We start from the raw sequence: 24,226 nt of genomic DNA on the forward strand, positions 1-24,226 counted from the left end.
CTGCCTCAGGCTACCACCTGCTCTGTCACTTCTGCCCCTTCTGGATTTCTCTGGAATTTACTAATCTTTTTGCCTATTTGCCTGACATTCAACTTAAATCCCTACCTTTTGTTGTTTCTTTCACATTTACATATTTTGACCCTTCATCCTCTCCACTTGCATCTTTCTCTAACTATATTCCAGGGTGACTGCCCCAATCTAGATACAATGCTGATAACATTTAAAATTGAATTAAACGCTTTTGTCTGGGCTGCCAACATGCCGTCCAGACTGAGAAAGATCTGGAAACTTTGGGGCCACGTGAGCCATGGACACAGCGACATTGGCAAGCACTGGAAGCACCCAGGATGCCAGGGTAATGCTGGTGGCATGCATCACCACAGGATCAACTTTGACAAATATCACTCAGGTTACTTTGGAAAAACTGGTATGAGGCATTACCACTTTAAGAGGAACCAGAGCTTCTGCCCAACTCTCAACCTTGATAAACTTGGACCTTGGTCAGTGAACAGACACAGGTACATGCTGCCAAAAACAAGACTAGAGCTGCTCTTATCATAAATGTGGTATGATTAAGCTAATATAAAGTTTTGGGAAAGGGAAAGCTTCCAAAACAGCCTATCATCATGAAAGCCAAATTCTTCACTAGGAGATCTGAGGAGAAGATTAAGGGGTTGTGTGTGTGTGTGTGTGTGTGTGTGTGTGTGTGTGTGTGTGTGTGTGTGGTTAGGGGTAAGGAGTGGGGTGGGGGAGTATGCCCTGGTAGCTTGAAGCCACACAGAGGGAGGTTCATTAAATGCTAACAAGTGCTTTAAAAAATGAATTAAAAAAATTCCAAGTGATCTTTATAAAAGGTACCATGTAGATATGGTTGATATTTCCCAGAGTTTTTAACAAAAGGCTTACAATACTGACCTAGACAAATGTAGAGATGATAACTGAAAAACAATAGGTTGATATAATTCAATTATAATTGCTACTGTTTGAGATTAGCAAATGAACATCTTGAGGACATAAATAAAAACTAAGTGCAACTAATGAATCATTGAACACTACATCAAAAACTAATGATGTACTATATGTTGGCTAACTGAACATAATAAAAACAAAACAACAACAACAAAAAACAACAAAAAACACAAAAGGATTCCATGTCCCTCTAAATGTCTGCCTACTTATGACACAACAAAATTTTCTCATCTTCATTATAAAAAAAAAAAACTTAAGTGCAAATTGGAGTAGAAATCAAGAATAAGTGAGGTTATATTTTGAAACTCAAAATCAAAGGTGAAAATTCATAAGATTTCTAAACCCAAGCTTTATCTACCAAGAGGAAATCTTGTTTAGGATAGAGATAATGTACTAATATATATTTAAGTATGGATGGATTTAGTTTTAGTAGGTATGCATAGGCTTCTGAAGTAAAGTTGGGTAAAGCCAATATTTCTGGTGTCTAAAATATAACAGACAAATATCACATAAAGTACATGTGGTGGTTAGTCTAAACTTTTAAGTTTTTCCAAGCCTGTGGTGAAGTACTGCTTCTCACTAGAGGTAGTTAACAGAGGTGAAGTAGTTAACAGAGGTGAGTTTATCTTAAGATGGCTCTTTTATAAGCAAGTTATTTTAAATTATATTTATTCTCTTTGAGATTTTTTTTAAAGATTTTATTTATTTTTTGACAGAGAGAGAGAGACAGCAAAAGAGGGAACACAAGCAGGGGAAGTGGGAGAGGGAGAAGCAGGCTTCCCGCGGAGCAGGGAGCCCGATGTGGGGCTCAATCCCAGGACCCTGGGATGATGACCTGATCTGAAGACAGATGCTTAATGACTGAGCCACCCAGGTGCCCTTCTTTGGGATTTTATACTCCTTGCAAGCTAATAAGTTTGCCTGTCACAGTTACATAAATGCTGGCAGAAGATACAAGACTCCTGGTTCAGAAACAAATGATCTTATCAGCAATAGCAATAGCCAGAGTATCAGCATTTTCTTGTGCTGGTTCCCCACACCCCAGTTCCCACAAGACAGTGCAAATATTAGGTAATGCCGGTCCATACAGCAGTTGGCATTAAACTAGAGGTGTCTTGAGATTAGGGAACCTGAATCTTTTATAATAGATGTAACTATTCCTGTCTTTTACTCTGAAGATAAACATGCTTTTTATTATACAAGACAGTAGGCAAACCTGCTCTTTGCTTTGGGAAACACAGTCTTCGTCTTTCGAGGTTCTTCATTTTACAAACACCCATGAAAAGATAGTCTGGAAAAATGATAGAAAGTGCCTCTGTGCTCAAGATGTGAAAAATGGAAGAGACTTAAGAACTGTCTCTCAAAACAAAATTTGACAAAAGTGGCTATTCCTCTTGTCTAGATAATCTACATTTAAATTATTGAAGGGTCTGAGAAGCCTTTTCCTTTTATTCTCCCAGAACAGTGGTACTAAGGTGACCTCAGATGGTCCAGAACATCTTAAGAGGATTTGACATTTTTTGTCATCTCCACTGAATAACGACAGTGGCAAACATACAGCAGAATCCTTCTTTAGGCGGACCAATCTACCTATCATTCAATAAAAAAAAAGGATTCTGGCAGCCTTGCTTCATTCATGCACAGCAAAGATAGCAATATCATAAATATTTCACTACATCCTACCTTCCACTCTGATTTCTGACCAGTTCGTGATCCCTTTTAGCTCCTGACTTTTTGCTTTCTTTCCTGTTATCATTACATTTGTTTCTGTTTAATAATATTCTTTTGGTAGTGACTGGTAATCCCTGTGATAATATTAGATCTTACTCCTTGGCTTACATCTGTTGTCTGATGCTCTGCAAAACAAATCTGATCCAGCCAGGCCTCCTGGATTCTGTCTTATGCCTGAGAACTGGTCCACAGGGATGAAGTCCACACCCAGTTTTCACCAGCTTTTATGAAAAGAAGCCAGACTCTGCCCAAAGTATGAACACCTTCTGTAAGATCTCCACCAGATGGCCATCAAGCTTTTACTTGATTTGTATCTTCTGGGTTGTTAGTTCAGTGAAAAGAATCAAACAGTAACATACATTTGGAAGTTATATTTTAAAAAAACAACTCAATAAAGATCCAGACCTTGGATTGAAAGCTATTTCAGTGTGGATCAGATGTATATATGCGTTAGAAAGTATAGAGAATACATTATTTTCATAAGACATGTAGAATTGTCCAATCCTTAGTGCTTCAAATATGTTCTAGGACCTAGGAAATACACGGTGTGACAGGGCTTTTCCTGATTATAATATATTTTTTGTAAGAAAAGACCACAAATATTTGAAAATATATGACTCTGAATATAATAAATATAGTTTCACTACCCCATACAAAAGTTTGTGATCTTTAAGCATGGGTAAAACAGTGTGAGGACTGACATATTGAATGTCAATGTTAATAACAAAATAGACTTTATCAAGCTATACATGACTTTGTTCTGTCTTTCCTTATGGTCTTGACCTTCTGTTCTACTCACAATTTCCTTATTTTAATTTTTTGATATTGTAATTTTTCCATATTGTTTTATACATTCTTCCAAGTTGTGAGTTAAAGCAAGATATGAACATATACATAACATCTTCATTGGTTTTATTTCTGTTTATTTAATTCACCTGGTTTGGAATATTTTGAAAAAACATGGTTTTAGCTGTATGTGCTGTGGACTCTAGATCTTCTTACTTTCCTATCAGAGCGCAAGGAGTGTGTATTGTACTGAGAAATACCACCTCAGTTTGGCAACATGAGAATTCCTGAGGATTGTTTGGAAGTCAGAAAATCATAGAATTACAGAAAATATTAAAGCCTTAGAAATTAGAAATAAACATTTTTTTCTTTCTTTTTTTTTTATAGATTTTATTTTATTTATTTGAGAGAGAGAGAATGAGAGATAGAGAGCACGAGAGGGAAGAGGGTCAGAGGGAGAAGCAGACTCCCCGCTGAGCAGGGAGCCCGATGCGGGACTCGATCCCGGGACTCCAGGATCATGACCTGAGCCGAAGGCAGTCGCTTAACCAACTGAGCCACCCAGGCGCCCCTAAACATTTTTTTTCTGAACAAAGGATAAAACTGACCTCCTGAGGAGTAAAAATAGCCTGATAACAATCAAGCTTGATACAGCTGTACATTTAATTAATAAAAAAGACAGGACCTCAATTCAAGTCTCCCTATATTAAATTCAACATTTTTTCCCTATAACCTGCTGTGATTATTTTATCTGGATTTTGAAATGTGAGTTAGAATTGAGGAATTAAAAAATGAAAGCCAATGCTACTTAACAAAAGACAAGATAATGCTCTTAGGGAATGTGGAGCTAATGCATACTGAATTACTTGGGGGAAATTGAACTTATAACCAATATGTAGAGACAGGTCACCAGATTCAAAAGTGAATCAGAGATCTTTAAAATGCTGGGTATTTTGAGACCAATAGCATTTGAAGTTATAAAAATCAGATAAAGATAATCAAATCTCATATCACAGCACGTAAACTGATTGCTCCAGGGATCCAGCTCCTCCTTCTCTTTCTCCCTCCCTCTCCCTTATGAAGTAATTTCTTGGCCCTTAGAACTGTTTTTAGGATTTGCCAGAGTCCCATCCCATTTGGCAGAAGGAAGGGAACAAAGCCCCCAACAACTGCACTGCTTTCTACAAAGAACTGGACTCCCATTGTCTCTTCATTTCTTGGCTTTGAGCAATGACAGATTGCAGAATCAGATGTTGCACAGAAGTCTTGATAACTTAGAAAGATGACCATTGCTTGCTTGCTCTGTCAGGTTTCTTTTTTTCACTGGAAAGTTTACTGTGTATGCTTCTAAGCACAAAGAAAGATTCTCAGCTCTATCTTCATAAGTACCTAATTCTCTCTGGTAGCAGAGCAACTATTGACCCTCCAGAACACCAGACTGATATTTCTGTAGGTGTACTAACTTATTTCACAGGATGCTAGTACATTTCAGTTACTCTGAGGATTCTTTTGTATTTGAACCTGATCTGAAAATAAAAATCACTTTATCTTGTAAGTAATCAAGCTGAGGGCCGTGTGCTTTCTATAGCAGGAAAACCACATAGGCACTTGAAGACAGAATTTCTGGGTTTGAGTTGACAGGCTCAGCTGCTTACCAACTGGGTCACCCCAAGTTAGTCACTCCTTAGCTTTACTCTTCTCATCTGCAAAATGAGGTAATAATACCTTGTCTTTCTACTGCATAGCAATGTGTGAGAATCACATGGGAAGATGTGAGTGAAGGATTTTCTAAAAACTGTATAGCCCTGTGCCAATGAGAGTTATCATTATTACCATGTGAAGGCTGTGGGTGGATTAGAGAACTGTTGTGCCACAGACAGCCAGACTAATGAAGAATGTCAACTTCAGTTTGTTTTCAAATGATTGTGTGTTTAATCATATCAGCTCTGTAATAGTGCTATTTGCACTTGTGACAAAGAATTACTGTTGCCTTTTCATCAGGACATTCATCCTAATTGACTGTGGGAAGAGCAGGGTTGCAGGAAGTACATATATGGTGATGTTTATCAAAACAGACTTTCCAGTGTTGAGAGAGGTACCCAGAAGAAGGCATTCTTCAAGCCCTACTTATGTGCAGTATCATTAACTTAAAATTCTGTGCAGTACCTTGAAATTAAAGTGAAAGAATACTGAAATAGGACTCATGAGACCTTGGTTTGAGTTTTGCCACTGACTCAGCCTGAATAACAAGGCTGCTATGGCTGCTGCTGATAGTAGTAATAATAATAACTTTTATTGAGCAATTAATCTAGGTCAGGTACTATGGTAAGTGCTGTGTATACATTAAATTATTTAATCATCTCAGGTAGGTACTATAATTATCCCCATGTTCCAGATGAGTTGACTGAGAATCAGAGAATCACACAGAAGCCATTGCTATTAAAAGCCAAATTTAGTCCTGACAGTCTCATTCCAAAGCCCATGTGTTTACAAATACCTATTGCCTTCATGTTTCTGTAGCTTGGTTATTTCCTCTGTAAAATGCAAGGATTTGGGTAGAGTCTCATGAAATTTCTTCTAACTCCATAATTTTGTAGGTATGATTTATTCTGAAAATTTTTTGCAGAATACAAATTCCTAAAGCACACTTTGGGTATTTTATACCCCTGGAGTAAAAAAAAAAAATAATAATAATGTCACCTGAATTTCCCAACATACGTTTATTACCGTTTGAATCATTTCTCATTTAATGTCTGACACTGCTAAGTCCTTTTCACAGAATAGGCAAAGGTTCAGACAAGGAACTTTTTTTTTTAATTAAATATGATGTATTTACTGAATTAAGGATGCATTTTTTCCTTTCTTTTTATTTTTATTTATTTATTTATTATGTTATGTTAATCACCATACATTACATCATTAGTTTTTGATGTAGTGTTCCATGATTCATTGTTTGCTTATAACACCCAGTGCTCCATTCAGTACGTGCCCTCTTTAATACCCATCACCAGGCTAACCCATCCCCCACCCCCTCCCCTCTAGAACCCTCAGTTTGTTTTTCAGAGTCCATAGTCTCTCATGGTTCATCTCCCCCTCCGATTTACCCCCCTTCATTTTTCCCTTCCTGCTATCTTCTTCTTCTTTTTTTTTAACATATAATGTATTATTTGTTTCAAAAATACAAGTCTGTGATTCAACAATCTTACACAATTCACAGCACTCACCATAGCACATAAGGATGCATTTTTAAATGAAAGGAGTGTGAAAATGAGGTGTTCCAGAGGAAGTAAAGGAAGTAGGAAGATCAGGCACCGGGAGTACCAAAGGGCCCATTTAATTTTTTTATTTTTATTTTTAAAAATATTTATTTACTTATTTGAGAGAGAGAGTAAGAGTGTGGGAGGGAGGGGCAGTGGGAAAGGGAGAGAGAATGTTAAGCAGACTCCTGCGTTGAGCGCAGAGCCTTATGTGGAGCTCGATCCCATGACCTTGAGATCCCCACTTGAGCCGAAACCAAGAGTTAGATGCTTAACCGACTGTGCCATCCAGGCACCCCCAAAGGGCCCGTTTAAAAACCCTGCTTCACCAGCAATGAATGAATGAGATGAGCTGTCCAATGATGTACTTATATAATGGAGATACAGAAAATGCTAAAGTTGGAAGGGGTTTTAGAGAATATCTAGTTCCATAATTTTATTTTACAGATAAGGAAAGAGTGGAAAAAAGATCAAGACTTTAGTGTCTGGCATATACACATTTAAATCTTTATATTTGCTACATACTAGGTATTTATTTGACTTTTGGCAAATTATTTAACTTCTGTAAGGCTCTTCAAAGAATGAGGATAGTACTCTCTACCTCACTAAGATATATATATATATATATATATATATATATATATATATATATATATATAAAGCAGCTAGAATGATGTTGAGTGTCTAACTAGCATTCTGTAAAAATTAGTTCTCCTCCCACTTAAATACCTGATTCTTTGTGAAAGAGTCCCATGTTCCACCTCACCAAGCTCCCCCGTCCTCTGACCTCCACAATTAGCAATGCTCCCTGAGCCCATTGTAGATTTGTCCCACCCTGCTAAAGAGGTTTGCAATGCCTTCTTCGTTTCTTCTTCAAATGCCCCTCCCCACCTTGAGGTGGCACTGTGAAAAAAAGGGCACTATTTAGTAGGAGAGAGAGAGGAATAGGGAACTTTTATATTCAAACAAAACAAAACAAAAAACAAAATAATTGATCTTATCTTTTGGTCCCTCTTGGGAACTTCTTTCTTTAATTTCCTGTTTTCCCTAATTCCTTATCTTTGTCTACAAACACACTGAATAACACTGCAACTTGTTATCCCAGTGCTTTTAAAGATTCACTCAAGGGCTTCTTTTTAATTAATTATGAACATTTAAATAATTTCAGTATTATAAAAATTTTTTACATACTAAAATAACTGAAATAGTAGTAATCTTTACTTATTGTTTCTTGTTTTTCATCCTTTATTTATTTTGTAAGCATTCTTATTCTTTTTAAAAAAGTTTTTTTATTAACATATAGTGTATTATTTGTTTTGGGGGTACAGGTCTGTGATTCATCAGTCTTACACAATTCACAGCACTCAGCATAGTACATACTCTCCCCAGTGTCCATCACCCAGCCACCCCATCCTTCCCACACCCCTCCCCTCCAGCAACCCTCAGTTTTTTTTCTGAGATTAAGAGTCTCTTATGGTTTGTCTCCCTCTCCGGTTTTGTCTTGTTTCATTTTTGCTCCCTTCCGCTGTGATCCTCTGTCTTGTTTCTCAAATTCCTCATATCAGTGAGATCATATGGTACTTGCCTTTCTCTGACTGACTTATTTCACTTAGCATAATACCCTCTAGTTCCATCCACGTTGTTGCAAATGGCGAGATTGCATTTTTTTGATGGCTGCATAATATTCTATTGTGTATATATATATATACCACATCTTCTTTATCCATTCATCTGTTGATGGACATCTAAGCTCTTTCCGTAGTTTGGCTATTGTGGACATTGCTGCTATGAACATTGGGGTGGACGTGTCCCTTCGGATCACTCCATTTCTATCTTTGGGGTAAATACCCAGTAGTGAACTTGCTGGGTCATAGGGTAGCTCTATTTTCAACCTTTTGAGGAACCTCCATACTGTTTTCCATAGTGGCTGCACCAGCTTGCATTCCCACCAACAATGTAGGAGGGTTCCCCTTTCTCCATATCCTTGCCAACAGTGAACATTCTTATTCTTACCAACTCCCCTATGTATAGGCATATTTTATGCCCTTTATCTCTCATACAAATAAATCCAAGTTTCTCAGCATTTCCTTTATCAACTCCATACTTATGACTTCAATATTTTTATTTTACTCGAACTTTACATTCATTTTTCCAAGTATCTCATTGTTATTAAAGCAAACTATTATTTTGCCGGTTCTCCTTGTTCCCTGCCTCTTTGGCTCTCTACTCCCTTTAATTAATTAATTAATTAACTAACTTATTTATTTTTGAGTATCACTGACATACAATATTGCATTAATTTCAGGTGTACAACATAGTGATTCAACCAGTTTATATGTTATGGTAGCTACCATCTGTCAGCACATAACACACAACACCTTTCACCTTTCATCCTGTGACTTATTCATTCCACAACTGGAAACCTGTATCTTCTACTTCTCTTCACCCATTTTGCCCAATGCCTCCCACCCCTGGCATCCTTCAATTTGTTCTCTGTATTAATAGGTCTGATTCTGCTTTTTGTTTGTTTATTCATTTGTTTTGTTTTTTAGATATCACATATAAGTGAAATCATATGATATTTGTCTTTCTCTGACTTCTTTCACTTAGTATGATACCCTCCAGGTCCGTACATGTTGTTACAAATGGCAAAATCTCATCCTTTTTTATGTCTGAGTAATATTCCACTGTATATATATCACATTTTCTTTATTCATCTATGAATGGACACTTAGGCTGCTTCCATATTTTGGTTATTGTAAATAATGCTGCCATAAACATAGGGGTTCATATATCTTTTCAAGTTAGTGTTTTTGTTTTCTTTGGGTGAATATTCAATAGTGGAATTATTGGATCATATGGTAATTCTATTTTTAACTTTTCGAGGAGTCTCCCTACTGTTTTCCACAGTGGCTGCACCAATTCACATTCCCACCAAGAGTGCATGAGGATTCCTTTTTCTCCATGTTCTCTCCAACACTGGTTGTTTCTTGTCTTTTTGATTCTAGCCATTCTGACAGGTGTAAGGAGATATCTCATTGTAATTTTGATTTTATTCAAAGAAATTACTGTCTATGTTCTCATCTAAGAGTTCTATGCTTTTAGGTCTTACATTTAGGTCTTTAATCCATGTTGAGTTTATTTTTGTGCATGGTATAAGAAAGTGGTCCAGTTTTATTCTTTTGCATATAGCTGTCCAGTTTTCCCAGCAGCATTTATTGAAGAGACTGTCTAGCCCCCTTTGTATATCCTTGCCTCCTTTGTCATAGGTAAATTGGCCATATAAGCATATGTTTATTTCTGGGCTCTCTAGTCTGTTCTGTTGATCTATGTGTCTATTTTTGTGCCATTACCTTACTATTTTGATTATTACAGCTTTGTAGTATATCTTGAAATCTGGAATTATGATACCTCCAGGTTTGTTCTTCTTTCTCAAGATTGCTTTGGCTATTCAAGGTCTTTTGTAGTTCTATACAAATTTTAGCATTACTTGTTCTAGATCTGTGAAAAGTGATGTTAGTATTTTGATAGGAATTGCAATGAATCTATAGATTGCTTTGGGTAGTATGGACATTTTAACAATATTAATTCTTCTAATCCATGAGCATGGAATACCTTTCCTCCCTTAAACATTTGACGTAATATTATTTTTCTATTTCCCATTGCTATTCATGGCCCAACAACAATATGAGATTTTGGGTGTTTTTTTGAATATCTCACTTCAGCAACAAGTCAGCTACTCAGCCAAGTTAATTCTGTCATCACAAAGTCCTTCCTTTCCATTATTGTAGACAATATTCTAGCCCAAGTTACTATCAAATCATTTCTAAGATAGTGTAGTTTTTTACTATTTGATCTGTTCTTCCTCATTTGGTCCATTTGCATAGTTTTGGCAGAAAATAATTCAGCTTTGATTTGCCCCCTCTGTCCTCAACTGTAAGAACTTAAGAGTGCTTTTACATTGCCCACTGAAATAATGCCAAATAGTTTTTTAAGATTGCAAACAAAACCATTTGACCCTAATTATATCTATTAACTTGACTTCACAGTACTTCCAATAAGTCTTCCACTCCAGCGGAGCTAGTCTTCTTACTGTCAGCACTTCTCCCATACACCAGGCTCATGGGGCCTCTGAGTCTTCACTTACATTATTTCCCCAACTAAAAGTGTATTCAAGACTGTAGCATATTCATGGCTCTTTGCAGTTTCCAGAGCACTTCTGCAGCATTATTTAATGTGATCCTTCCTATAATTATAAGACATAGGTAGGTATTACTATTGTTCCCATTTCTCAGATGAGAAACCTGAGGTTCAAAAAGGTTAACTGGCTTTCAAAGATCTCAGTTGACCCAAAGTCTTGTGACTTCAAAAAAAATTGTGTTTATTATTCCAGAACACTACTTAGAATGCTTTCCACAGCTCATCATCTTTCCATTTATTATTCAAGCCCAACTAAATTTTCTCTCTTTCTTAAAATTTCTTATGGCTACAAAAGCCTGCCAAGAACTCATCTCATGTTAGATGACTATACCATAGATGGCTTATAAATATATTTATTTTTTATCTCTTAATATTCTTTCCTTTTCTGTTAGACCATGAGTCTCAAATGCTGGGGGGGGGGAGTCTTTTTATTTTTTTATTTTTTTTTCTTCTGAGTGCCTCTTGTGGTGCTTTGATGCTCAAATTATTTTTGTTGAATGAATGATTTCTGCTCTGTCTTTGTAGGTCAGAGTTTTCTATGCCTACCACATATGAAGCATGGGTTCACCCTTGTCTTTAATTATTATTATTAATTACTATTTAAATAAAAAAATATTGTCAGTGTTCAAAACAGGCATATTAAAAAAGACAGCTTTTGTTTTCCCTAGAACAATTCCGTGGTTGATTTAATACAAGAATTTAGACAGTTGATTCAACAAAGCCTAGTGTTTTTGCCCCTTGTCTAAAGCTTTCAATTTTAATATGAAAAATACAACTTGGCTTTTCAATCTCACTCCAGTTCTTAGTTATTAAATCTTTTCTGAGAACAAGGTGTGATTTATCAGTTTTCTCTGAAAATGGAGGCAATGTGGATTAGCTAAGTAAAAGTGTTATTCCACTGTGATTAACCCCACAATTGACAAACAAATTCCAATTGGCTATGTTATATGACCTTAAATGATCTTTCTGAGCTGTCATGGTACTTTTACATAGCTAAACTATCTTTACTTGGCTTGGACATATTTATATGACACAGTTATACATAACAAGCCAAGAACAGACAGTATCAAATACATACGAACTAACATTTCTTAGTTTTTTTGCATTTAGCCAATCTTAAGAAACACACCAAATTGGAAATTCATTTTCATATATCAAAATTGCATTATAAATATTATATAAATATATTTTAAATGAAGTAGGTCCACATTAAATTATCCACCTTTAAAATACTTACCTGTAATAATCACTGACTTGTAGATTTGTCCAACTATTCTGCCTCAATTATATTTCCTAGATTCTTATTCAATCCATAGATGACACATACTCAGATTTAAAGAAATATATACATAATCACTTTGAATGGAGTATAGAGGTCATATATACTGGTAAGAAATGGAACCAGTGCTGAGCCATGCCTCCGCTAAGAGATGTTTCCAAAATTATCTCATCCCCAGATTATAAATCACGTGGTTGGTCTCACTTGCAGAAATTCTAATTAGTATGTGGGGGATGCCATTTAGGCATTTATATTTTTTACAATATTCTGCAGATGATTCTTTTAATTAGTCAAGGTTTTGAATTATAGTTTTAGAGAATTGCCACCACTTTTGCTCAGGATTATTGTTTTCATACAAGACTTTTGCAGGTTGTTTGCCTCTTGCATGGACATGTCTCTCTTCAAATGTGCTAAGCATGGGAAACTCTGACCAAAAAAACAGAACAGAATCTATCCATTTAACAAAAGTTGTTTGAATTAAAAACACTGTTGTAGGCACTCAGAATCCAAAAAAAGATGCTATTCTAGCCTTTTGTCTGACTCCATAGTCTTTATGGAAACCCAGTCTATTGAGAGTAAAAACATTTAAAAAAATATTTATTTATTTATATTAGAGATGGGGGGTAAGGGCAGTGGGAGAGGGAGAGAGAGAATCTCAAGCAGACTCCCCACTGAGTGTGAACCCCAATACAGGGCTCTATCTCAAGACCCTGAGATCATGACAGAAGTCAAAATCAAGTCAGATGCTTAACTGACTGAGCCATCCAGGCACCCTGAGATTAAACACACTTTAATTATTAACAGTAGTGAAGTTATAATTCTTTATTTAAACACGGATTTTTGAGCATATACTTAAAAAATGGCTGTATTAGATTTATCAAAGAAAGCCACTATAGGTAAAAAGTAGCTCCTGCTGCTAAGAGCATACCATAATAATAATAAACATCTGCATAGGACATAGGAGGATAAGGAAAGAATGCAGAAGAGTATAATTGAAGGCTAACTCTAATAAGAATGACACAGGATTTTAAGAAAGGAAAGTTCACAGCCAAATTAAATGTTCAAGAAAGACTGCATGAGGAAAATGACATTTAGGGTAGCAATGAATGATAAGTAGAAATTTGTGAGATAGAGATGAAAAAGGACAGCGCTCCACCAACAGAAAGAAAGAGCTTAAGCAAATATTCTGAGACTGAAAGACATAGAGCATATTTGGGAAACATTACATAGTTTAGCTTGGTTCAAGGTTTTGGCACAGGGATAACATGGAATGAGTGGGAGGTCAATGAACTAAGTACCCAAGTGTTGAACAGGCACTGAAATCACCTAACATAATATAGAGTTGGTGGTAAAGAGAAAGATGATAAAGTACTCACTAAATGAGAGGGAGTGACCTGGAAGATGATAGACATTTGCAACAAGGAGGGATTATCACATATCAGAGTCTGATAGCATGTACTTGGAAGTAGCTATAATTCTGGGGAGGTTGGAAGAAGCAATAAAGGGCAGAGAGAATATCTAACTCCTCCCTGTGAGTGGAAGAAAAAGCCATCAATTGAGAGGCATGTAACATAAGCTGGACCTGATGATGAAGAGAGCTAATAGAGAAGAGGTTGAGAATACTGGGTTTATTGATGGTGACAAACCATGAGTTTCAGAGGGCACAGTACAAGAGTTGAGTGTTGACAAGATGTGGAAGCTTGAATTAGACTAGGGGATATACACATCCAAATTAGAATAGAAATCCATCTGATGCACAGGGAGGCTGGCCTGCCTGTAGTGACTGAAATAAACCAGAATGTAAGGCATGGTGTGATTCAACTTAGTCATCTCATAGGGAGCATAATCATTTCTGTTACCTATTTAACACTCAAAAGAATCTTACAAGGTACATATTTTTTAGTATAAATTTATACATAAAGAAAGCTAGAAACCAAGGAGTTACTTGTGTAAAGTTCTATACCAGAAGAGTCTTATTTGAACTTGGGGTTTCTGACTCAGAAATTTTTTCTTTCTTTCTCTCTTCCCCTTATTCTTTCTCCTTCCTCAAACCATGATCCTTCCAGAACAGGCCAAGAAAGTACAATGATAAGAGGGTGGAATAGAAATGAGATGATGCAGTCTCTTAAAAAACAAGGGAGATTGTTTCAGGAAGAAGTTAATCAGTAGAGTAAAATGTTTTAGTCCAATCGAGAATCATGAAGATGAAGGCTAGACCTTTTAATATGACTAAGACATATGTATTCCAGTAGATTAGATCGGATATGGCATGATTGTATAACCCTTATAGTTCTCAGAGTCCTCTCTATATAATGTCCTCTTATGTTTGTTGACTATAGACTTGTGAAAAAGATATTTCTCTATCTTGCATAAAGAGACTCAGATTAATAGAGTAACTATAGCTAGAAAGTGGTGGAGGAAAGATTCCAAACATAAGTCTTCTGAGTTCAAGTCCTCTTACCTTTCCAAAATCGCTGAAAATAAAAATAAAGAAAGAAAAATCCTTCAAGTTTCCAGTTATACTAGCAGATCTAATGCCTACAGAACTACGTGTAATGTATTTTTACTGGTGGCTTAGTATTGTTACTCTCAAAGATAAAATTGCCAAAGAAGTTTGCAAATTTTGCTTAGAAAGATACCCCTCTGTCATGCTGTCCAATAGAAGGGAGTGCCAAGATCAAGGGAGTAGTTTCATATGTATTCTTTTTGATTCTTTAGAAACATCAATGATTAACAGCATGGAGACATGCAGCTATTTTATGAAATCTTTTAACTAGGCTGTATCTAGCAAGGTAGCCAAGGTAGTGACATTGTATAAGCTTTACATTCAAAAGTCTTTTCCAAAGCTTGTATTTCATACTTTGACTATATACATTTATTCTCATTATTCAGGGTAGTTATGTTCTATAAAGTCATGGCAAACACTGAATTAGCAAATACTGAACATTGCTCCTAAGGGAAACACAGTGTTAGGTTCCTCTGGTCATAATAGTTTTGACAACTGATCAATATATAACCTTGTTTTATTCATTTTGCTTAAAGACATCCTAATTAATATATATTCTTGGTTATTAACATTGAACTCATGGTCAACAGCACTCTCATGATAACTCATGCCTGAACAAAGTTTAATCAGTGCACACTTTTCTCTATTAATGTACATCACAGTCTCTTGCACTAAGGAAGACCAAACAGCACATCAGTACTGCACTTGGTGATTATTTGAAATGGCAAAATCCTCTCTCATAATTAGGTCTTTAATTCATTTTGAATTTAGTTTGGTGGTTGCCAGAGGGGGAGATGGGTAGGAGGATGGGTTAGATGGATGATGGGGATTAAGGAGGCACTTGTGGTGAGCACGGGATGTTGTATGGAAGTACTGAATTGCTAAATTGTATACCTGAAACTCATATTACACTGTATGTTAACTAAGTGGAATTTAAGTAAAAACTTAAGTAAAATAAAATAAAATGGCAAAATCACCAACCAAATGCACAAAAATTAAAAAGGTATTAAATAGACTGTGAAAAAGTACTTGCTTACAATGTGAGAGCTAAAATAAGAAGACAAGGCATCTCCTTGTTTAACCTCAGCTGGGAGATGTGCCAGCTAGAGACTCAAATTCTTCATTGTCTGATTTTTCCAAAGAAGACATCCAATGGCCAACAGACACATGAAAAAGTGCTCAACATTGCTCGGCATCAGGGAAATCCAAATCAAAACCTCAGTGAGATACCATCTCACACCAGTCAAAATGGCTAAAACTAACAAGTCAGGAAACCACAGATGCTGGCGGGGATGCGGAGAAACGGGAACCCTCCTACACTGTTGGTGGGAATGCAAGCTGGTGCAGCCACTCTGGAAAACAGTATGGAGGTTCCTCAAAAAGTTGAAAATAGAGCTACCATATGATCCAGCAATTGCACTACTGGGTATTTACCACAAAGATACAAATGTAGGGATCCGAAGGGGTACGTGCACCCCAGTGTTTATAGCAGCAATGTCCACAATAGCCAAACTGTGGAAAGAGCCAAGATGTCCATCGACAGATGAATGGATAAAGAAGATGTGGTATATTTACACAATGGAATATTATACAGCCATCAAAAGAAATGAGATCTTGCCATTCGCAACGACGTGGATGGAACTGGAGGGTGTTATGCTGAGTGAAATAAGTCAATCAGAGAAAGACATGTATCATATGACCTCACTGATATGAGGAATTCTTAATCTCAGGAAACAAACTGAGGCTTGCTGGAGTGGTGGGGTGGTGGGCGGGACAGGGTGGCTGGGTGATAGACATTGGGGAGGGTATGTGCTATGGTGAGCGCTGTGAATTGTGCAAGACTCTTGAATCACAGATCTGTACCTCTGAAACAAATAATGCAATATATGTTAAGAAAAAAAAAGAAGAAGATAGCAGGAGGGGAAGAATGAAGGGGGGGAAATAGGAGGGGGAGGCGAACCATGAGAGATGATGGACTCTGAAAAACAAACTGAGGGTTCTAGAGGGGAGGGGGGTGGGGGGATGGATTAACCTGGTGATGGGTATTAAAGAGGGCACATTCTGCATGGAGCACTGGGTGTTATGCACAAACAATGAATCATGGAACACTACATCAAAAACTAATGATGTAATGTATGGTGATTAGCATAACAATAAAAAATTTACAGTAAATACAAAAATTCTTCATTGTCTGTACATGTCTATGAATGACAGGGAAAGCAGTGCAGATATTGATTGGGGGATATAAATAAATTTTAGTGAGTAGGCAAATTTGCAAATACAGAATCTGTGAATAATGATTTTGGACTGTATTAGAAGATTAAAAGTCTTATATTACCCAAATCAATCTATAGATTCAATACAATCCTTATCAAAATTCTAATGGCATTTTTCATAGAAGTAGAAAAAACTATTCTAAAATTCATATGGGATCACAAAGATTCCAGATAGCCAAAGCAATCTTGAAAAAGAACAACAAAGCTGGAGGCATCTCTTCCTGATTTCAAATTATATTACAAAGTTATAGTAACCAAAACAGTGTGTCACTAGCATAACAATATACACGTACACCAATGGAACAGAATAGAGAGCCTAAAAGTAAATCGATGAATATACAGTCAACCAGTCTTTGACAAGGGTGTCAAGAACAAACAATGGAGAAAAGCTAGTCTCTTCAATGAATGGTGTTGGGAAAACTGGCTATCCACATGCATAAAAATGAAACTGGATACCTGTCTTACACCACTCACAAAAATTAACTGAAAATGGATTAAAGACTTGAGTATAAGACCTGAAACGATAAACCTAGAGGAAAACATAGAAAAAAGCTCATTGCCATTGGTCTTGGCAATGATTTTTTGGATATGATGCTGAAGGCACAGGCAACAAAAGCTAAAATACACAAATGGGACATCAAACTAAAAACTTCTGCACAACAAAGGAAACAATCCATAAGACAAAAAGAAAACCTATAGAATGGGAGAAAGTATTTGCAAACCATATATCTGATAAGGGGTTAATATCCAAAATATATGCGGAACTCATACAGCTGAATTGCCAAGAACCAAATAATCTGATTAAAAATGAGCAAAGGGCCTGAATATAGGCCATACAAATGGCCGATAAGTATATGAAAAGGTGCTTAATATCACCACTCATTAGGGAAATGCAAATCAAAACCACTATGAGATTATCACCTCATACCTATGAAGATGGCTGTTATCATAAAGGGCAAAAGATAACAAATATTGACAAGGATGTGGGGAAAACATTCCCACTAAAGTGGGAATGTTTACTGGTATAGCCACTATGGAAAACAGTAAGGAGATCCTCAAAAAATTAAAAATAGAACTACCATATGACCCAGCAATTCCACTCCTAGGTATATATCTTAAGGAAATGAAATCAATTATCTCAAAGAAATACCTGTACTCCCATGCTTTTTGTAACATTATTCACAATAGCCAAGATACAGAAACAACTTAAGTGTCCTTCAGTGAATGAATGAATAAAGAACATGTTGTGTGAATATGTACAATAGAATTATCATTCAACTATAAGAAACAAGGAAATCCTGCTGTTTGTGACAACATGAATAAAACTGGAGGGCATTATGCTGAGTGAAATAAGCCAGACAGAGAAGAATGAATACTACTAAGGGATATCATTAAATGTGGGATTTAAAAAAACTGATCTCATAGAAGGAAATTGTAGAATGATGGTTGCAAGGGGCTGGGAAGAGGGGAAAATTAGGGCGATGTAAATTGAAAGGTACAAAATTTCAGTTATAAGATGAATGAGTTCTGAGATCTTATTTATATATAGCATGGTGACTATAGTTAATAATACAATATACTTGAAATTTGTTGAAAGTAGATCTTAAGTATTCTCATTTCTCACACACACAGAGTTAACTATATGAGATGATGCATGTGTTAATTATTTTCAACTTGGAAATCATTTCACAGTGTATATGTATATCAAATTATCAGGTTGTATTTTAAATATATACAATTCTATTTGCCAATTATTCCTCAATAAAGGAAGAAAAAAAATTAAAAGTACATGTAGCAGTTATCAGTGATCTGAACAAAATAACACAAGGTAATCACTTCTGGTTGAGGGAGGCAAAGAAAATGATCACTTTAGAAATATGACTTCTAAAATCATTTCTGGACATTTGATTTTAATTTTCTAAAAATATTTTAAAAGGCATGATAGAACCTCAACAACTTTTCCTCCAAAAGTAGCAACCAATTTGTGGCACCTCCACCTGCACTCCTTTTATTTGTAACCTTGTGTGCTATGTAATTGTTTAAGATGGTAAAGATAAGTCATAAGTATGTTGCTAAGGTAGGGATGTAGGGAGCAAAATGCTGAAAATTGGATTAGTATTAAAGTAAACATGCAAGGTACATTACTATGTATCCTGTGAGGCTCACCATATATTCATTTAATGTTATGTCTTTTGCATTTAGAGTGAGCCCATAAAAAATCATAGATTTTATATATATACATATTTATGTGTGTGTATGAATGTGTGTATATATATATATATATTTCATTAAATTATGTTTTAAGATGTTGTTCACTCTCTTATCCATAGGCCCTTGTTAGAGAAACTAAGTCAATTTTTAACTGTTCAATTGCAAGATAAATTTGTCTTTGTGGAGTGAGTTGCATGCTTTCCTTGACAAAACAAACACATAAACAAATGCACATTAAACTCAATGTGTTTTGCTTTTTGTCTTAGCTTCCAGGGAATTTAGAGATAATGTTAGCCAGATTTTTAATAAGCATCTTATCTTGATGCTTGGTGGCATCTATCTTCTTTGTAGAATCATAGAACCTAATAGTTGGACAGGGATTTGGAAATAGTTGAGTGCAAACTCCTCTATTTCCAAAAACCAGATATCCAGATTAGTCACAATGCATACTTCTCCCTTTATCTACCCCTCCATAGCAAACCCATCCTTAATTTGCCTCCCACTTCTCTCTTTCTACCACACCCACAATTTAAATTTGGCTGAATTCTATTTAGAGTAGAAAATCTCTTCTCTGGGTACTCATAAAAGAGGATGGGTTTTTTTTTTTTTTAATTTACAAGTATTGACCAAATCTCCCATCTTCATTCCAGGCTAATTCCTAACATATAAATACTCCTTTTTCATTTATTCATTTATCCTTTTCGTTGTTCATTTATATATATTTTTTTACATTACTGTGTGTCACTGGTGAAATAGCAATGAAGAAGACAAAATATATTGCCTTCGAAGAATTGACGTTTCAGTTAGTAGAAACAGTCAACAAAGAAAAAATAATTATATAGAATCTTAGACTTTGAAAGTGCTATGGAGATAAAGCATGGCAGGGGGAAGAGGAAGTGTGAGACAGGGAGGGGTTTGTACTTTTAAGTAGGGTAGCCAGCACAGGACTAATTAAGAAGAAGATAAAGCATTAGTCATGAGGTGGGGTGGAAGAGGGAGGATCTAGGATCATTTTCCAGGATCTGGCAACAGAGTAATTATAAAAGCACTGAGAGGAATGCTTACCTAGACTTACCTAGACTACTCAGGAAATAACAAAAAGATTGTGTGGTAAGAAGAAAGGGAGTGAAGGGGGAGTACTCAAAGAGGAGTGCATCTCAGGGAAGAGCAGCAACTAGGTTACATTAGGCGTCTGTATGTATTGGGGATTTTACCCCAGGTAAGATAGTCATTGAAGAGTTTTGAGCAAAAAGTATTTCTCTGACTGCTCTTTTAAGAAAAGATTGTAGGGAGCAAGTATGGAAGCAGAAACCTTATGGAAGGTTTTGCAATAATCTGAGAGAGAGGCAATATTGATTTAAGACAAGGTGTTTGGGGTGGGGGTGGTGATAACTGGTCAGATTCTGGATCTACTTAGATGGTAGAGCCAACAAGATTTTCTATAAAATTGAATGTGGGATATAAGGAAAATACAGGAGTTAAGAATGACTCCAAAGTTTTTGTCTTGAGCAACTGGAAGGATGGAATTGTTATTTACACAGATAATAAAGACTGTTGGAGGAGGAGGGTTTGGGAGAGAATATCAGAAGTTCATTTTAGATATATATGTTTAAGAAGTTAAAGTGAAAATTCTGAGTAGGCAGTTGGATATATAAGCCTATAGACAAGTAGTACAGGGAAGAGATATGGGTGGGAATATAAATCTGTGAGCATTCTATATAGAGAGAGTAAAAGATGAGCATTATTTTCTCCTTTTTGATGCTCTTCCCTAGGAGTAATACTTCCTAAAATAAAAATGTGGTCTTCCCTTTATCAATAAACTATTTTAGATTAAGATTGAGTGGCAAGATAGGAACTGATTTCTCTCTTGTGATGTGTTCAACAAAAGTAGTTTATGTTCCTTTGAAAGGGAGAGTATACATTCTAAATGAAGAAGAAACACATTCTATTGTTATTAAGATAGATTTATGGTGGCATTTAGAAATTTTTCATCAGCAGGTGGTTTATTGATTGAGTCACTATTCATTAATAAAAAAACACTTCTTAAACACCTATGTGGAGTGGAATTCATATGATTTGGTAAGCGATTATGTAAAGTGTGAGGGACAAGGAAGATTCTTGAGCGACTTCTGAGGTGGTCAGCTTGGGTGAATGGTGGTGCTATTAACAAAGACAGAAATAGCTGGGAGAAAAAGCAGCGTGATTGGATTTGTATGGAAATTAGAGTTCAGTTATATACATCTTAAAATCAAAGATATTACAGATTATTCAAATGGATTATCCTTGATGTTTGTTAGACTGGATCTTAATTTTTAGATCTCAACTTAAATGTCATTTCCCTTCCTCCTACTTTATTCTCTTACTTGTGTCCTTTTTTTTTTCCTTGCCAGCACTATTGTTATTTGATTATATTATTATTTTTTCTTTTATATATATATTTTTTCTTTTATATATATATATATATAAAATATATGGCTCCATTAAATGACTTTAAGTTGTAAGATGGTGATGACCATGATTATTTTGTCACAATATTTCTGGACATATAAATAATCAACAAATATATGTATAATAAATGAATAAAATATATGTTTCAGGAGTTTATAATACATTGAGGGCCATTGAAGCCTGTGATAATATTGAAATTTCTAAGACTAACAAAGAAGAGGACAAATGAAATTGTTTGGGGAAGCTCCAACATCAGAGTCAGTAAAGAAAAGAATCATTAAAGAACATTTCAGAAAACAGGAAAAAGGCAGTACCCTGAAACCAAATGAGGAAAGTATTTCAAGAACTACACTTTTATTTTTCTTTTTTGGTCCAAAGGAAAGCAAAAGTCACACTCCAACTCTTGATCTTTATTTCTGTAAAACAAGCAAACAAAGTAACACACAAAACAAATGGAAACAATCTCTTAGAATTTGTTATTTGACCTCCCTTCTTCCGATCAACTCTGTGAACTAAGGCTATTGAGTATATTTTTGTGTGCATTTCTAATGCTTCCTTTGCATTTAGGACTGTATCACTTACTTAGTTTGAAATAGCGGTCTTACTTTTCTTAAATCAATGTCCAATATAATTAAACTATAAAGTACATATAATTGTGTGTCTTTGTGTATGTATTTGTGTATGTAAATGTGTATGAAAGAGAGTGTATGTGTGTGTTCATATGTGTTCTTTTAGATTAAGGGAGGGTTTGAGTCAATGAAAATATTTCTTGAGTTCTATGTAGTTTTACGTAAGAGAGCTCTGAAAATAAAAAGTACATGGGGCCTAAATGTACTGATTAGAAGATCTAAATGTCACCAGGAATGACCCACGGAGTGAATAATTTGTTTCCTTAGGAACATATGGAATCCACTGACTTCAGGAAATATTTTCAGAATGCACACATATTTCTTCAAGACGTTAACATCCCAGGGGAGGAGGAGGAATAAAAACATGACAAGGAGTAATTTAAAATGGCAGGTACTGCAGTTTTCTTTTCCTGTGCTGGAAACCTGATATTTGATATGAATGTAGATGATTTTCTTATGATTGCTATAAAAAGTTGATACTATTCTTTCCAAAATTCTCTAAGATTTATTTATTTATTATTCCTCCTTTGTGGAATTTTGTTGTTTTTGAATGTCTTAGACTGTGGGTACAAAGAAATCAAAACATTGCACATTATTTCTTATAATGTAACCACAAGAAAATGCAAATGCTGAAGCTCTGATTCACAAAAGAATATTGCCTATTAGTTACGGTATGGTTCAATGGGAAAATGGAGTCCAAAATTAAATTATATTTCACTAGACTGTAACACAATCAAACCTTGATTTTTGTGCATCAGTTATGTTATTTTCCCTTTTAATTTTAATCTTTTCAATATTTTTTATAAGATTATAACACCTCAGGAGACTTAACTGCTGGACTTGGGCACAGACAACCTAGGTTCCAAGTCCCATTTGCCACTAATAAGATATGTGACTAGGCAAATTACTTAAATTCTCTGAGTTTCATCTTCCTCGCCTATAAAAGAAGGATGATATTATCAATTAGAGATTACTGTGAGGATTAAATCAAATAATGGAAGGGAATAAATGTTTTTTTTCTTTCTTTGCTTCCAAATGCCCACTCTCTGGTGGATGTTGCAAATGCTTGAATTGCTGAGTACATTATCTGTAAGTCCTGGAGAACATAATCATATAGAGGGATCTGAGCTTGGAAAGGCAACATTTTGTAGAAAATAGTTGTCAGTATGACTTAAGTGAATTTGATTTTTTTTTTCTGAAATGAATCTTTGTTACAGTATAGAGTTCCTGAGTTTAGAAAACCATAGACTTTATCTTAGGGCACAGATTTTAATGACAGTTCTTTCTAAATGATAAGCCCAGGAAGAAATACATCTTATACTGCAGCCTATTACTTTCATATATATATATATATATATATATATATATATATATATATAATAGGTCTATGTACACCTGAAACTAAAGTTTCATAAAATTATACATGTCTTTGCTATATGTATAGCACTCTGATCTTTTCTATTCTAGTCTATTTCGTTATTTAAAAAATTCTGGTTACAACCTAGTAATTTGATTTCAGTATCTACTAATGGAAGTGCCATCCCATAGCTTGAAAACCTTTTTTTTTTTTTTTTTTTACTTCAGATATGAAGTATCTTTGTAACAGAGCCTTTTGTCTGATTGGATTTCCACAAATAGCATCTATATAAGTTTAAAATTTACAAAATTTTTGGCAATCAACTTATTAGCATTCCTTTCACAGTATGAAATGTCACATTAGTTTTGGACACAAACGAAAGTAATCAGCAAAGTTTTCAAGTTCCAACTTAAGGCAAAACTTAAGTCACCTACCGTCTAATGCTAGTGACATTTACAAGCCAATTGTGTTTGACCACTTACTTTATTCTGTGGTTGGGGTTGTGGTCTAAATAATATCAGGAGGCCCCATACAGGGTTGGCTTCATGGGTTTACAGCCTATTCAGGTCAACAGGCT

General features: G+C 35.5%; 1 protein-coding gene across 1 annotated transcript; it reads left to right on the forward strand.

The window, feature by feature from the left end:
• The first annotated feature begins 258 nt into the window (after nucleotides 1-258).
• LOC114219496 (large ribosomal subunit protein uL15-like) lies at nucleotides 259-561 on the forward strand. The gene has a single exon (XM_028117047.1). It carries the CDS (start codon nucleotides 259-261, stop codon nucleotides 559-561), a length of 303 nt encoding a protein of 100 aa, XP_027972848.1.
• Nucleotides 562-24,226: the final 23,665 nt, after the last annotated feature.

Source organism: Eumetopias jubatus, unplaced genomic scaffold (assembly GCF_037043125.1).
Source record: "Eumetopias jubatus isolate StellerSeaLion01/CBP00866 unplaced genomic scaffold, mEumJub1_p1.0 scaffold_6, whole genome shotgun sequence".
NCBI classification, from domain to species: Eukaryota; Metazoa; Chordata; class Mammalia; order Carnivora; family Otariidae; genus Eumetopias; species Eumetopias jubatus.

Bases quoted from the DNA above. Each gene is read 5' to 3' on its own strand.
- LOC114219496 (XM_028117047.1), top strand. From the start codon at position 259: ATGCCGTCCAGACTGAGAAAGATCTGGAAACTTTGGGGCCACGTGAGC.